Source organism: Hemicordylus capensis, chromosome 6 (genome assembly GCF_027244095.1).
Source record: "Hemicordylus capensis ecotype Gifberg chromosome 6, rHemCap1.1.pri, whole genome shotgun sequence".
Taxonomy (NCBI): domain Eukaryota; kingdom Metazoa; phylum Chordata; class Lepidosauria; order Squamata; family Cordylidae; genus Hemicordylus; species Hemicordylus capensis.
Window position 1 is genome coordinate 78,142,395 of NC_069662.1, and position 15,186 is coordinate 78,157,580.

The following is a 15,186-nucleotide window of genomic DNA, read 5'->3' on the forward strand; positions in this document are numbered from 1 at the left end:
TAAAAGGTACCTTCCTATGAGAGTAGATAATTCTGCTGCATCTCTGTATCAGGAATAATTAAATGATCCGGTTGCTACTAGTGCAGAGATGCAACACGTTACCTGCTTCCAGTAGAGGCTTATTGGAAGGACGAAAGATAGCCCCCACTGTCAAAAGAGTATTTTGGGGCTCACAGGAGCCTTTTAGTCCCCCCCCCCCGTGACACCCCAGTGTACCTCAATCTATACTTTCCGGAATTATCCTGCCCTGCCAAAATTAACTTCTACTGATAGATGGTAATGATGTCTCATCAGCCATTTGTATCCCCTATTTGTGTACATTTCACTGGTGCAAATGAGTGGTTATGGAAATAATCTGTGATACTGAGAGAAACGAGAACAACACTTTTGATTTGAGTGCATTTTACATTCTTTTCAGGTAATATGATTTGTTTCCATTTGTTTATACTGTTCAGTTCAATTCAAATTGTATTTGTTTTCAGCCATAAGCTACGCTAGATTCATATACATTTTTCTATGATTAGAGGTGACAAAGCAATAACATGAATATTATAAAATTAATTCAAGCAAGCCATACATTCACATCCCATAAAAAACATTTATCTGAATAGCAGTTTAGCACAGGAGTGTTCAAAAATTGGTCTTGCTTTGACCAGGGCTAATGTACAAGTAGCCACTCTCTGGCTGACCATGTTTTCAAAGCAAATAATGGGGCCATTCACACGATTAGCAAAAATCAAGCTAGGAGAGCCTAGCCCAATTTTTGCTATACATGAGAGCTGAGCCCAGTGGTTCCAGAGCAGGTAACCCACTCGGGAACCCCTGGTAAAAAACCAGGTTTGCAACCTGGTTTTTAGAATTGTGAGTAGCTGCAGTGCAGCTTCACACCGTGCCGTGCCTACTCATGAGTAGACCCCCGGCCAGGAGGCTTAAAAGCAGCCTCCTGGCTCAGGGGTCTCCCTAGTATGCCCTGCACGCTAACGCAGGGCATACTGGGGCTTGCAGGGGCCATGCGGCCCCTGAGCTCCCCAGCTCCCGCCGGTTCCGTCACGGAGCTGGCAATTGTGTGGGCGGCCGATCAGGCTGCCCAGGGCTCCCTCTCCGCGCTCACCCTGCAGAACCGGGTCTCACGGATTGTGAGACCCGGCTCAATCTCTTTTTGTGAGTTTGACCAATGTTTGTATTCCTTCAACAATTCTCTGGTAATAGGGCCACAGATAAGTTGTGCAGCAAATCCTTGATTTCCCTGTCTCCACAGATGTAATACTGCAAAGCTTCTTACAATCTGCTGTATCTCTTACTGAAAACTGTGGATGCTGTGAACAGAAATCTGAGAAGGGGAGCGAGCTTTTCTTAGTGTATTTATTCAAAGCAACTATATAACTATTTAATATTCAAGGGATATTTTACATATTTTTTAGAGTTCCTGTATTTCTTTGGTGGGGGGAGGGATAAAATAAAACTGTTGGGCACCCCAGATGCTTTTCAAAAAGCTATTTACAGGTGAATAATGTCCCCTTAGTTGCTCTATGTACTGTAAGAGGGCAATGCCAAATAGCTTCCTGGTAATGCAACCTGAAGGGAACACAGTGTGCCAGTTTGTAAAGAGAACATTTTGGAAGGGACTGTATTTCAGGTCCGGATCATTTCTGGAGTAAGAGGAAGGATAAAAGCAAACCTTCCATACTCTGGATTTAGTAGCATAATTTCCTGTTGTAGCGACATAATTGCTATTTGTACTCACAATGGCCTAAAATTGTGGTGTTATAACATCCTAATGAAGCTGGCACTTTACAGAGTAGCAGAAGCTACAAAAGAAAGAAACATCAGGCCTATGCCCTCAGGAGCTTACAAACTGAGTCTTGACAGGGAGTGGAGGAAAGGGCTAACCTGTAGTTCTTTTTTGGTGCAACTTTCTTCCTTAATGGATATTCTCCTGTTATACTTGTTGTCATGTTAAAGGTTTCCCAAAATAATAGGTGGCTTCTTGCAGCCAGAATCAACCTGAAGACAAAGAAAACACAAGTTCTTTTTCAAAGAGAAAAAGAATATATGTCAGCCTAAAGGTTTACTTAACAGTAAACTTAGCAGGTTTTGTTTTGTTTTTAAATTCAATCTTGAAATTGTTCCTTGTAGAATTTAAAAAAGAGCAGAAATGCCTGCTGATACCCCAAACAGAAGCCCCATGTTGAGTTTTCCTCTCCCATAATGTGAAGTCACCTTCTCCCATATTGCATGTTCCCCTGACCCCACAAGCCATAGCCAGTGATGCAGATACATGGATGTGCCCAGGGTAATGATGTCATAATGTGGGGTGAGATTAACTAGACATTTGGAGTGAGAAACATGGCATGGGATTGCCTTATTATGTGCAGCTCTGCCCTAATAAAGATATAGATTAGGGAAAGATGTCAAATGCAGTAAAATGATTAATAACTGGACAGGGGAGGAAAACAGTATCCCCAGCGTTTTCCCTTGATTGTTTCTTTGTGCTTCTTTCTTGATCTTTTGATTTATTTATTTTTTTTGTCAGTTCCCACAGAAACAGAGATGTGGTTTGGATCTGCAAAGATTTTGTAAGTGGGGGCCCTGTGTCATCTCATAAAGAGTCCTTTCAGTCATCACTTAATTGGCCTTTTTCTTTTTCTTTTGGTCCTCATACTAAGAGGTCAGAGTTAGGCATTCTCCAGGAGTATTTCTCCTACCGAATTTCTCCTAAAAAGAGAATATTTAAAGTATTCAATATTGTACTGCTGGAGACATAATTATCAGGTTCTTCAGTTTTCTCACCTGAAGGGCTGGTGATGTAGCAGGCCCATGTTTGCATTTTGAGAAGTATCCCCTGCCTCTTGCTCTCTCATGGATAAAGGTGGGTTTTAAGTTGTCTTCTTTTCCTTGGAGACTAATAAAACGTACAGGCAGAATCCTAGGAAACTGCAGCATCTGCTGCTGGTGAGCTATTCAAAGGCAGGCAGATTGACTAGGAGAGAAAGGTCAGAGTGTAGGGATTGTGTGGTAGTACTTGGGGCAGGAAGGGAGCAACAAGAATTGTTCAGTCAGTGTCAAATTCCAGTATGTCCTCTGCAGCAAAAACAACAGAGAGGCTTGAGGCATCTTAAAGACTAACACATTTATGGTATAAGCTTTTGTGGACTGGAGCTCACTCCATTTGACCTTTGCCACAAGACACTTTTTGTTCAGACAGTGTGTTTCTTCTGATGTGCCATCCCTATGCAATTTAGCAGAGGAGTGGGAACTGAGTGAAGAAAGCAAGCTACTCTTATTTTCCCGTCAGTAATAAAGGTCATTCTTGAACCATACATTCACATATTTATTTGTGTGTTTATTTATTTATTTATTTAGCATGCCTCAGGCACCATTTTTAGTCTTTGGGTGAATCTATTGAGATATTTTAACAGAGGACTGTAGAGGTGGCTTATATGGATGGGAATTATTACAAATTTGAGGATGAGATTCAGTTTAGGGCATTTAATATTATGATTAAATGTGGGAGGAAACTAATAGCTTCAAAGATTGTTGTGTTGATATTTAATGGTACATCAAATTGTTTCTTTTGTTGTTTGTTGTTTTTTATGCTCTATTTTGAGTCTTTTGACCATAATAAACTGACTATTCCTGCTGATATAAGAACATCAGTAGCATATATGTGGTAATAGCTGCAGAAATGCTGGGATGTGAGGAACTGGGGGCTGCAGCCTAGTTCTTGCTGAAGTGGCAAACCAGTGTCTGGGCTGGACCACTTCCAGATGCAGATGAGACTTGCCTGATAGAGTGTTCCTCCATTCAAAATATTCCCTTCACATAGAAAACTAGATGTTGTGGAGAATGGGTCTTGTCTAGCCTACTTCCTGACATGCTGGTTTTCTATGCCAGTGTTTTTCAACGTTTTTGGAGTCAGTGTTTCTCAACGTTTTTGGAATACATTCTTTATGCGCAATTTCCTGGACCAGCAGTTATTAAAGGGTTTGCCCCCCTTGCTCCCACCCCCAGGCATCCTCCCCTCAAAAAATTTTTTTGGACCAGCGGGGGTTGCTGCCACTGGGAGCTCTCCAGAGCTCATTTCCAGGCAGCCCTCACTGCTGGATAACGTTCACTTCAAGGGAGCGAAATGAACATTATCCAGCAGCGAAGGCTGCTTGCCTAGAAATGAGCTCCAGAGAGCTCACACAGGTTCTGTGGATCCCGGGCCCCACCCCTCTGTGCGTGATGTCATAATAATAATAATTTATGATAATGTAAATGAATGTTATCCAGCAGCAAAGGCTGCCTGGAAATGAGCTCTGGATAGCTCCTGGCGGCAGTCCCTGCCGGCCTGAAATTATATTTTGGTAGGGGCGGGGAGTGGTTATTAGTGATGCCTCACGGACTGGGACCGGTCCATGGACCAGTGGTTGAAAAACACTGTTCTATGCATAAGAATGTTCTTTGTGGAGGAACATTCTGTCATGTGAGACTTCACCTGCAGCGTGAAGTGATATGGCCCTGATAAAGGTTTATCACTTCAGCAAGAACTAAGTCTAAGAAAAGTACCCCTGAAGGAAGAGTGAGAAAAGTAAAATGCATACTTAAGCCACTGTGCTAGCACAATCTCATTTTCAGCTGGCTGGAGCTGCCTGGCCATATTTGTCTTTTGTTACAGCTTCATGGACATCCAAGATCACATCTTAAGAGCTCTCCTGATTCAGCACTGGTGTTTTCTGGGTCCAAGAGCGAATGGGTAGCAGGGAAACGAAAGGGAAAATCTCTCCTTTTCCTGGTGAATTTTCCATGGACTCCCCACTTGTTCCTAATAATTAATGATAAGAACACAATCGTATATGCATATATAGTGCAAAATGTTTTGAATTTATTAGGGTTGTGCAGTCACAAGTCAAAGATGGTTCCCTGTCCCCACAAAGGGCTCACAGTCTAAAAGGAAACACAAGGTAGACACCAGCAACAGCCACCGGAGTGATGCTGTGCTGGGGTTGAATAGGGCTCCTTGCTTTCCCCATGAAAAAATAAAAGAGAATACCCACTTTGAAAGGTGTCTCTTTGCCTAGTTAGCAGTGCTGTATCTGGGGAGCTCTTAAAATGTGGTCTTGGACCTCCATGGAGTCAGTGGATGTGGAGACACTTAGGAGCCATAGCTGCATCCCTTAAAAGAACTGCACAGTCCATAATGCACTGTTCTGGCTGCTGAGGTTCTAAACAGCTTAAAGGAACAACACTGGCATTTTAAAACTGAAGCTGCAACAGAAGATAAGTATGACCAGGCAGCTCCAGCCTGCTGAAGAGGACATTGCGCTGCTGTCAACAGGTGTTATGATCTGGTAGTAACTAGAACTGTGAATAAGGGGGAATGTCCAATCCAACCTGGTTCAGTCAGTTTAGCTTGGGGTCATGTTGCCCCCCCCCCCCCGACAATTTTTACTGTCTAAATGCGTCAGATCAGATTTGACATTTTTTTGAGTGCACAGGCTTAGTATTTATATTTGCAACACTATCTTTGAAGGTAATGTACAATTAAAAAAGACAAGCAATTTAAAATGCCATATTTTAGTATTTCCTTCACTGGGTTTCTTTCTATATTAAAAAACAACAACACTTATTTGTTACTTTATGCAAATATGCAATATTTTCCCCTCTCTTTCTTTTCCAGCCAGAAGAGCTTGCTTCAAATTCTCACACATTCAAGAGCAAGAACTTCAAGAAACCCAGAGCTTGCAATACCTGCAAACAAATCATTGACCAGCAAGGCGTTTCATGCAGAGGTGAGTGCTACTGATTTGCTCTCCAGCTTACATATGGCCGTGGATTAGCACAGGCTTTTAAAAATAGTTTCCAAGTGGCTAAGAACTGATCTTGGCATTTGTCCTGTTCAATGTGCATACATTGACTTGTGCACACTTGTACACAAGGAGGCCCCTCTTAAGTGTGTGTGTCCCCCCCAAAAATGATGTGGGCGTATTGGATGAACAAGGCTTTCCTGCATATGAATATACATGTGTAAGCTCTGGTTCAGAATATATGTCCTGTAGGCTGTGGAAGGATAGAATGTACATGCTGATGTCTTGCGTGAACTGGCCTTATGTGGGGAAAATGGTGGATTATTTATGTAATGAATTATATTCTACCTCTCCCATAAACACAGATGAGAAGGCTTAGGTAATATTGCCTGCAATGAGGAAATGACCCTGTGTTTATTAGGACCCAGAGAATGTGTTATATTGAGTCAGACCATTGTCCATCTAGCACAAGTACCATCAGAACTAACTCTCCAGGGTTTCAGACAAGGCTGAACCACTGAAAACCACTCCAGGGTTTTCTCCAGGTAGGGCCCTGCTCTACCTGGAAATGCTGATACAGAACCTGGGACCTCCTGCATACAAACCATGTGCTCTTCCCCTGAGCTATGGACCCTCCTGTCCTGATGTTCAAGTAATCCACTATTTTGGGTACCATTCTGTCAATTCAGTTCAGTTAAATAGGTATGATCATTCAAAAATATGCAGGGCCATCCTTCCCATTATTCGGAGTGTGTGTGAGGCCAGTCTGCTGCAGCATGTGCAACCTGTACTGCTCTTAGCACTTTGTCTTTGTCCTTTGCAACTTGTAATTCTCCTCATGTAGTGCGAGGATGGTGAAGGCTACCAGATAATGCACACATTGGGAAGGTACAAGTTCTGAAAAAGAAAAGACACTTGTTTTTGTCAGGCGTGTGATATGCTGAAATTGGGACAAATCTGATATCCCTTATCTGGGCTAGAGGCAGAAAATGAGAAGTGAGCTGCAATGGACATTTTTGTATGGGTACAATGTATATAGGAAAGCATGGAAGAGAGGCATAACAACAAAAACAAGGGGCTTTCAAGTTGAGATAGATTATAACAATAGAATGGTTGCTATGTTTTTGAAGAGGTGCACCCTCATCCTTTCTCCAGAGTAGCTTGAGTGGGTTTCTTTCTCCTATCTTGAAATTTCAGGAGAATTTTTGCAAGTGACTCTAAGGACAAAATTGAACTGGCAGGTATGGGTTTATCCAACTCAAGGTTTACATAGGAACATAGGAAACTGCCTTATACTGAGTCAGACCATTGGTCTAACTAGCTCAGTATTGTCTTCACATACTGGCAGTGGCTTCTCCAAGGTTGCAGGCAGGAATCTCTCTCAGCCCTATCTTGGAGAAGCCAGGGAGGGAACTTGAAACCTTCTGCTCTTCCCAGAGCGGCTTCATCCCCTGAGGGGAATATCTTGCAGTGCTCACACATCAAGTCTCCCATTCAGATGCAACCAGGGCAGACCCTGCTTAGCTATGGGGACAAGTCATGCTTGCTACCACAAGACCAGCTCTCCTCTCCTCTTGTCAGTTTGTCACTGACAAGCAAAGTGGCAGGGTAAGAGGAGAGATTTTCAGGAAAAAAGTGTGGGTAGGTGCTTAATCCATGCCCCACCAACTGCTTTTCCTCTACAGCCTTGTGGTCCCAGGTGTTTTTCCTATTCAGGGATGACTGCAAGGGGTAGCAGATACTTCCCTCAAAATATCTTCCCTCCCCCTTTCATTTCCGCATTCACCAGACTGGAAACTTCCAGCACAGTTGTGGTATATTAGGGTTCTGTAGCTTAAATTAAATTCACCGATTTCTCTACTTGAGAACAAGGAGTAGAACCCAGTGCAGTTAGGTAGGTAGAAGACTTCTTCAGCCTCCCAAGAGTCAGGCCAGCACCTGGCCAGGAACTGGGCTGGGTGTGACCATGTGTGCAGGGTTATAAGTCCTGTATAATTATATATTATAATAATATATAATATAATAATATTATAATTATATATTATAAAACCTTTAGTGAAGTATTGTCCCAACCATTACAATGGACAGTGAATGAAATTATGATGAAAGGTTGGTTTCCTGAGTCATGGAGGCAGGCGACTATTACACTAATACCAAAACCCGGTCAAGATACATCTTTGGTTAAAAATTATAGACCAATCTCCCTGCTTAATAACGATTACAAACTATATGCTTCTATACTTGCTAAAAGAATGGAGGGGGTCTTAGTAGAGTTAATTCATGAATCAGGTGGGATTCTTACCTAAAAGGCAAATAAAGGATAATGTACGAACCGCCTTGAATGTACTAGAATACTATGAAAAACATAATGATAAACAACTGGCCATGTTATTTTTGGATGCAGAGAAAGCATTCGACAATATCTCCTGGCAATTCATGGTGAAAACTTTGGAAACTGTAGGGTTTGGAGTTAATTATATAAGGGCGATTGGGTCTATATATTCTGAATAAAAAGCAAATATTAAGGTTAATGGAGAACTTACAGATTATTTTAGTATTAAAAAAGGTACTAGACAATGTTGTCCCCTATCCCCATTATTGTTTATATTGGTTTTGGAAATTATGTGTAGAATGATAAGGGAAGAGACTAAAATACAAGGATTGACAATAGGGACACAAAGGTATAAATTAAGAGCCTTTGCAGATGATATAGTGTTATTTTTACAAGATCCTTTAGAATCAATTGATACACTATTGGAGATATTAGAATCATATGGGAACCTGGCAGGATTCTATATAAATAAAGACAAGACAAAGGTATTAACTAAAAACATGAACAACAAAGACATTGAAAGATTTGCTTTGAGATCCAGTTTTAAAGTGGAAAAAATGGTAAATTATCTAGGCGTGATGCTTACCACAAACAATGCATTATGCAGTGTTACTCAACCATTTTGGAGTCAAGGACCGCTAAATTTTTTGTGCGGAGTTTCAAGGACCGCTACATTCTTCGTGTACAGTTTCCCACTTAATATCAATCAATTAATTAAATCAAAGTGAAATTAATTAAAATGAATTTAATTAAAATTTAACTTTTGAAGTTCTGGCAGGCCAAGATTAATTTAAATTAAAATAAATTAATTGAATTAAATATTCTTATAAAATAAATACAATAAAATCTGTACAAAAACCATAGCAATAAAATGCATTGTTCTTTAAATAAAATGCTTTCTCTCCCTGCTGCTTCCCCCGCTCCCTTCTGCTCCCGTCTGTTCCCCATTCTTCCCCGATCTTCAAAACCCCTGAATGCCTGGAGAATTTTGTTGCAGGATAGGAAGGGAGCAAGAGAGGTTATTTTGTGGGCGAAGAAACTGGAGATAAATTAATGGGAGAGAGAAACAACCTGGAGCACCCAAAGAAAGTGAGGTTACAAATGGAACAGCTATATTCCTAAAACAGCCAGCCAAAAAGATTGACAAGCCTGGGAGCTTCCAGTAGCTCCAGAGCTACCGAATGCCACCCTGCACTTGGCGGATGGGTGGGAGGATATACATGCATAAAACCCAAATCTGGTCGTCCACTATGGGAAGCAGAATATTAGACCTTTACTGGATCCAGCAAGGCTTTTATTGTGCACATATTAAAGGTAGACAGACGTGTTCCCAGACTTAGAAGGCAAAAAGCATCTTAAGGACTCAAGTGGGGAGCTTATGAAGAAGAAGGATCTCTTTGTATCTTAAAGATATCAGGACTGAAAATACCTTTGGATTATATCTTTGCCATGCGTGTCTTTGTATGTTATTTGCTGTGTCACACCCTTGTTCCCTTAGTAAGACCATTAGTGTAACAGTGCCCTGGCTCCAGTTGTCTGCCAAACGTTGAATTGCATTGCAAATCAACCTGAGTTTATCACTTACCATTAACTGTTCAAAGGCAACAGTGGAACATGACTTCCAGCAACCTCTTGGAAATTCTGTCAGAGTCCCCGCTCTGCAGCGCTTGCTCTCCCCGCCGGGCTCCCTCCCTCCCCATCATTTTTGCCCACCGGCTTTTCTGCCAGAGCTCGCTGCTGCTGCACGGCAGAGGGGATGGCTGTGGGGGTGAGTGAGCCTTCTACCCAACCCCGCTGGTGGTGGCGGCAGCTGATACAAGAGCGACGCCGTGGCCTGCTGTCTAGCCCGGCGTCACTTCCTAACTGCGAGGCACGCCTGCGCAGTTAAGTCTATTAACTGCGCAAGCGCACGTTGCAGTTAGGAAGCAACGCCAGGCCAGACAGCAGGCCACGGCGTCACTCTTGTATCAGCCGCCGCCGCTGCCGCTGCCGGGGTGTGTGGGTAGAAGGCTCACACATACCCCACAGCCATTTCCTCAGCCACGCAGCAGCAGCGGTGAGCCCTGGCAGAAAAGCCAGTGGGCAAAAATGATGGGGAGGGAGGGAGCCCGGCGGGGAGAGCAAGCGCTGCAGAGCGGGGGCAGGGAGGGAAAGCTGCCGGTGGCAGGAGGAGGCACGGACCGGCACTCAACTCGTCACGGACCATCACCGGTCTGCGGACCGGCGGTTGAGAAACACTTCATTATTTTTTCAAAATAATTATATCAAAACCTGGAAAGAAATAAAGATGGATTTGAGTAGATGGAATAGACTGAATTTATCATTAAGTGGAAGAATTGCCATTATTAAAATGAATGTTCTTCATAAAATGTTATATCTCTTCCAGACAGTTCCAATAATAAATTCAATGTCAATTTTCGTCCAATGGCACAAAGATGTAAGGAATTTTGTCTGGCAAGGCAAAAAACCAAGGATAAACTTTAAAAATCTAACAGATGATAGGAAGAGAGGAGGATTTGCACTACCAAATTTTAAGTTATATTTTGAAGCGATATGCCTAACCTGGATAAAAGAATGGATTACATTAAAAAATCCAAGATTGCTGGGTTTGGAAGGATTTGATTTAAGATTAGGGTGGCATGCATATTTATTTTATGACAAGGTAAAAGTAAATAAAGAATTTTTAAATCATTATGTTAGAAAAAGTCTATATATAGTATGGATGAAAAATAAATTTTTGTTAGAAGCAAAAATCCCACTTTGGGTATCTCCATTGGAAGTTATATCTAGAAAACAGAAAAATATGCAACAATCTTGGCCCATGTATCGACAATTGCCCATCCCTCAAGGTGTAAAATACAAACTTAAAAAGTTAGAACATATGCAGGATTGGAATATCTCTTGGTTCCCATACCATCAAATCAATGCTTTATTTAAGCAAGACTGTAAAAAGGGTTTTAACCTACTAAAGTCAGAATTTGAACTACAGTTGTGCGATAAGGAAGAAAAACTCATTTCCAGGATGTATGGCCTATTACTATTGGAAGACACAAGAACGGAGGTAGTAAAAACCTCAGTGATTAAATTCCCCTGCTCACTGGGCAAAGAGGCACCTTTTACCGTTGTGATTCTCTTTATTTAGCAGGGGGAGAGTAACTGGCCCTATTCACCCCCAGAACAGTACTTCCAGTGACTGTTGCTGGTGTGTGTCTTATGTTTCTTTTTAGAATGTGAGCCCTTTGGGGACAGGGAGCCATCTTATTTGTTTGTTATTTCTCTTTGTAAACCGCCCTGAGCCATTATTTGAAGGGCGGTATAGAAATTGAATTATTATTTCTTGTTTACACAGTCAGACAGGTGTTATTGACTGGTTTGTTTTATCCAGACATCGAGTCCTTCCCAAGGACCTGGGATGCCAGAATTTTATTGTCAATGGTTATAGATATCATCGCAGAATATAGGCTGTTCCCAGTAAAGCTGCTTTTTGTAATTGGCTGATGGTGATTTCTGTGGCCCCTATGGTGCTGGGGTGCTCTTCAAGTTGTTTTGGAATTGTACCCAGGGCGCCAATTACCACTGGGATTATTTTGGTCTTTTTCTGCCACAGCCTTTCAATTTCAATTTGTAGGTCTTTGTATTTTGTGATTTTTTTCTATTTCTTTTTCTTCTATTCTGCTATCCCCTGGTATTGCTATGTCGATTATTTTGACTTGTTTTTCTTTCTTCTCGACTACAGTGATATCTGGTGTATTGTGTGGCAGATGTTTGTCTGTTTGTAGTCGGAAGTCCCATAATATTTTTACATCTTCATTTTCTTCAACTTTTATTATTATTATTATTATTATTATTATTATTATTATTATTATTATTATTATTATGGCCCAGGACCTTGGTTATAACATTGATCTGGAAAAATGGGAAAAACTTTGGATAAAAGATATAAAATTTACTGCGTGCTCTAATTTAAAGGAAAAGATTTTGAAAATGATGTACAGATGGTATCTTACGCCCAAAAAGCTGTCCGTAATCTGTAAGAATATGTCAAATAAATGTTGGAAATGTAAGAAAGAAGAGGGTTCCTATATACATTTATGGTGGACATGTAATAAATCGAGAGGTTATTGGGACTTAATATATAACGAGCTTAAAAAAGTATTTAAAACGACTTTTCCCAAGAGTCCAGAATCAATACTATTAGGTATTGATAACAATGCTCTCCCGAGGAAATATTGGACCCTCTTCATGTACTTAACAGCGGCAGCAAGACTGACATTTGCGTGCAAATGGAAATACAGTCAATGCCCGTCTAAAGAGGATTGGATTCTTAAAGTACTAGAATTGGCAGAAATGGCGAAATTAACATCACTACTAAGAAATAAATCTGAAGATTTTAAAAAAGAATGGGACCCTCTTCTTGTCTATTTAAAAATACATCACAAAATGGATTTTTGTCAGGCTTTTGAGGGCTAACAACAGATGTTTCAAAAACACCCCAAAGCTGTTTTCTGCATGAACTATTGGGGAGAGAATGTTTAATCTATAGGCAAGATCCGGTTATTGTTAACAACACTTGTTCCAATGATGAGATGGAAGTCTTTATTATGTGTGTTTTTGAGTGCTTGTATCGTTTGTGTTTGTCCTTTTGTATTGTGAAAATTGAATAAAAAGTATAAGGTTAAAAAAAAAAAAAATCCTGTAGATCTCAGCTGGCCTGGTATTGATCTCTCTCCCCAGCCCAGTTTTTCCTGCCACATGGTCTTGGATAGGAAGAAAAAGGATTTCCCCCTGGCAGAGTGATTTGTGGGGGTGGGACTCAGATGAAAGCTTAGCATGGAGTTGACCACCCCTGCCATTCTTTTATTTGGTTCCAAATTATGCCTCGTGAGTGATTTTTCATTTGTTGGAGCTCAGTGACACATATAGTAATTGTGTGTAACATGTAGTTAGCCCCTCAGAAGCAATTTAAGGTGTAAGTGATGTACTCTTACAGTCATAAAAGGTGCCTTGCTATGTCAGATCAAGATCCACTTTGTTCAGCATTATTTGCAAGAACTCTAGTAACCCCCAGGTGCTAAGTGGTCCATCAGAAAGTAACCAGTGGTCCATCTGTGGATCCCAGCCTACTTTCTGCCCACCCCTATTCTGGAGCACATTGCTGGTTAATATAGAGCAGGGCTGCTCAACTTCAGCCGTCCAGCTGTTTTGGACTACAGCTCCCATAATCCCCAACCACAGTGGCCAGTAGTCAGGGATTATGGGAGTTGTAGGCCAACATCTGCAGGAGGGCCAGAGTTGAGCAGCCTTGATACAGAACAGCATTGAAGCGGCTTGGCAAGCACCACATGCTGGGCACACAAATGCCGTGCATATGCAGAGGCCAGATGTGCCGTTTGTGGGGCAGCAACCATGTGGGATGCCGGGCGGGGCACTACTGCTCCTGGCAGCTTTCAGGTGCCAGTGGTAGCAACGGTAAGAACTTTCAAAGGTACCTCTCGCCGCTGCCACCACTCTCATTGACTGCCTTTGCACCACATGTGTACTGAATGTGCACCCTAGAATAAAACACAGAGCAGCACACATTGCTGATAAGTCTGACTTGTCTGCTGAAGTTGAAAGGATTCCCCGAAGATGGCTTGAAGATCACTGGTCTGTGTGAGAACTCAAAGTTATTTAAAACCTTCATTGCCAGTTCTCCTCCTAGTTCAAATCAACTTCAGAAGGAATGAAAGTGAAATTTTAAGGTTATAATATTGAGCCCTGGATCTTTAATATAGACACCGAGAAACATCAAGACTTGGTACAAAACTGCAATAGTCAGTTTTGTAAGCTATAATGTACTTTTGGTAGTGGTATCATGGGGAGAGCACACTGTTATTTGTGTTGCGTTAAGAATATTCTGAAATTGTAAACAAGTGCCAAAGTGGTTTTAAATGACCCCTTTTTTGAATGGGTACTAAAGTCAGTAATGACAGGTTGGCATTGTAAGTAGTCATCAGAGCACAGTTAGGGTGGTATTGTTTTGGCAGGCAAATTCAGGTTTTCAACAGAAAATCCACAAGGAATTCCCTCTGTGGGTGGCTTATAAGAGAGTCCTAAGATGTATAGTGAACTTTCTTTTAAGGTATGCTATGGACCTCAGAACCCTGATCATAGGAAAGCTGTGCTGGATCAGAACAAAAGTCCATCCAGTCCCACATCCTGTTTCCTATAATGTCCAGCCAGGTACCTCCAGGAAGCCTGAAAAGGCAATATCCCTCTCCCTGTTTGCTCCCCATAAAATGGTATTGAGTAGCATGCTGCCTCTGAACCTGTAGGTCCATATGCCTATTCTGGCTAATAGTGACTGATATAGGGAATAGGTATGTGGATTGGTCTAATCTACCCTGTTTAGAGCCAGTGGCCATCACCACATCTTGTGGCAGTGAATTCCACAAATTAGTGATATGTTGTGTCAAATTCTTAATTTGTTAATCCAGCCAGTCAGTTTCATTGGGTGACTCTGAGCTCTAGTAGTCAGAAGGTGAAACACTTCTCTCATTTTTCTTTTCTCCACACCATGCATAATTTTATAAAGCTGACCTTCTATCCTCATCTTCTCATTTAGTCTGTGTTGGGTATAGGGTGGGCATTAACTTCTTCAGCTTGAATGGCTCTCCTCTATTCCAGGAGAGGGTGGTATCAATTATTTCTCTTATTGGAAAGATGCACTAGAGTAATGTTTGAGATCTCCCAGATGAGCTCGTTTTGCAGCAGTGATGATGCATATTTCATTTTGGTGGGACTGATTTCAGGCTTGTAAATAAGCAGTTGCCTGTCTGAAGGACAGCCTTGAGTTGAACTTCTCCAGGCAGGGAAGTTTGGGTTGACTGGAAGATTGTTTGTATTTCTGCCCACCTTAGCTCATTGATATGCCATTGATCACACTGTCATTTTTAGGTAGATAAAGATTTCTTTGGTCTATAATTATTTGTAGATTTATTTGCACGGCTAGTACAAATGCCTCAGTGAAGAATTTGCTGTTTTGTGTGTGTGTGCTAAAATTGGAGGGACCAAAGAGTGGGGCAA

The 15,186-nt window shown here is 41.5% G+C and overlaps 1 protein-coding gene across 7 annotated transcripts in view; it reads left to right on the top strand.

Annotated features, from left to right (window-relative positions):
* The window catches only part of TNS3 (tensin 3), a 420,724-nt gene that overhangs the window by 153,007 nt on the left and 252,531 nt on the right, over positions 1-15,186 (top strand). For all 7 annotated transcript variants that reach the window (XM_053262003.1, XM_053262000.1, XM_053262001.1 and 4 more), the window contains exon 3: positions 5,663-5,774. Coding sequence is in view for 4 of the 7 variants with exons in the window: in XM_053262000.1 (XP_053117975.1) it covers positions 5,663-5,774 (112 nt within the window). In the remaining 3 variants the exon portion in view is untranslated. The remainder of the gene's footprint in view (positions 1-5,662; positions 5,775-15,186) is intronic.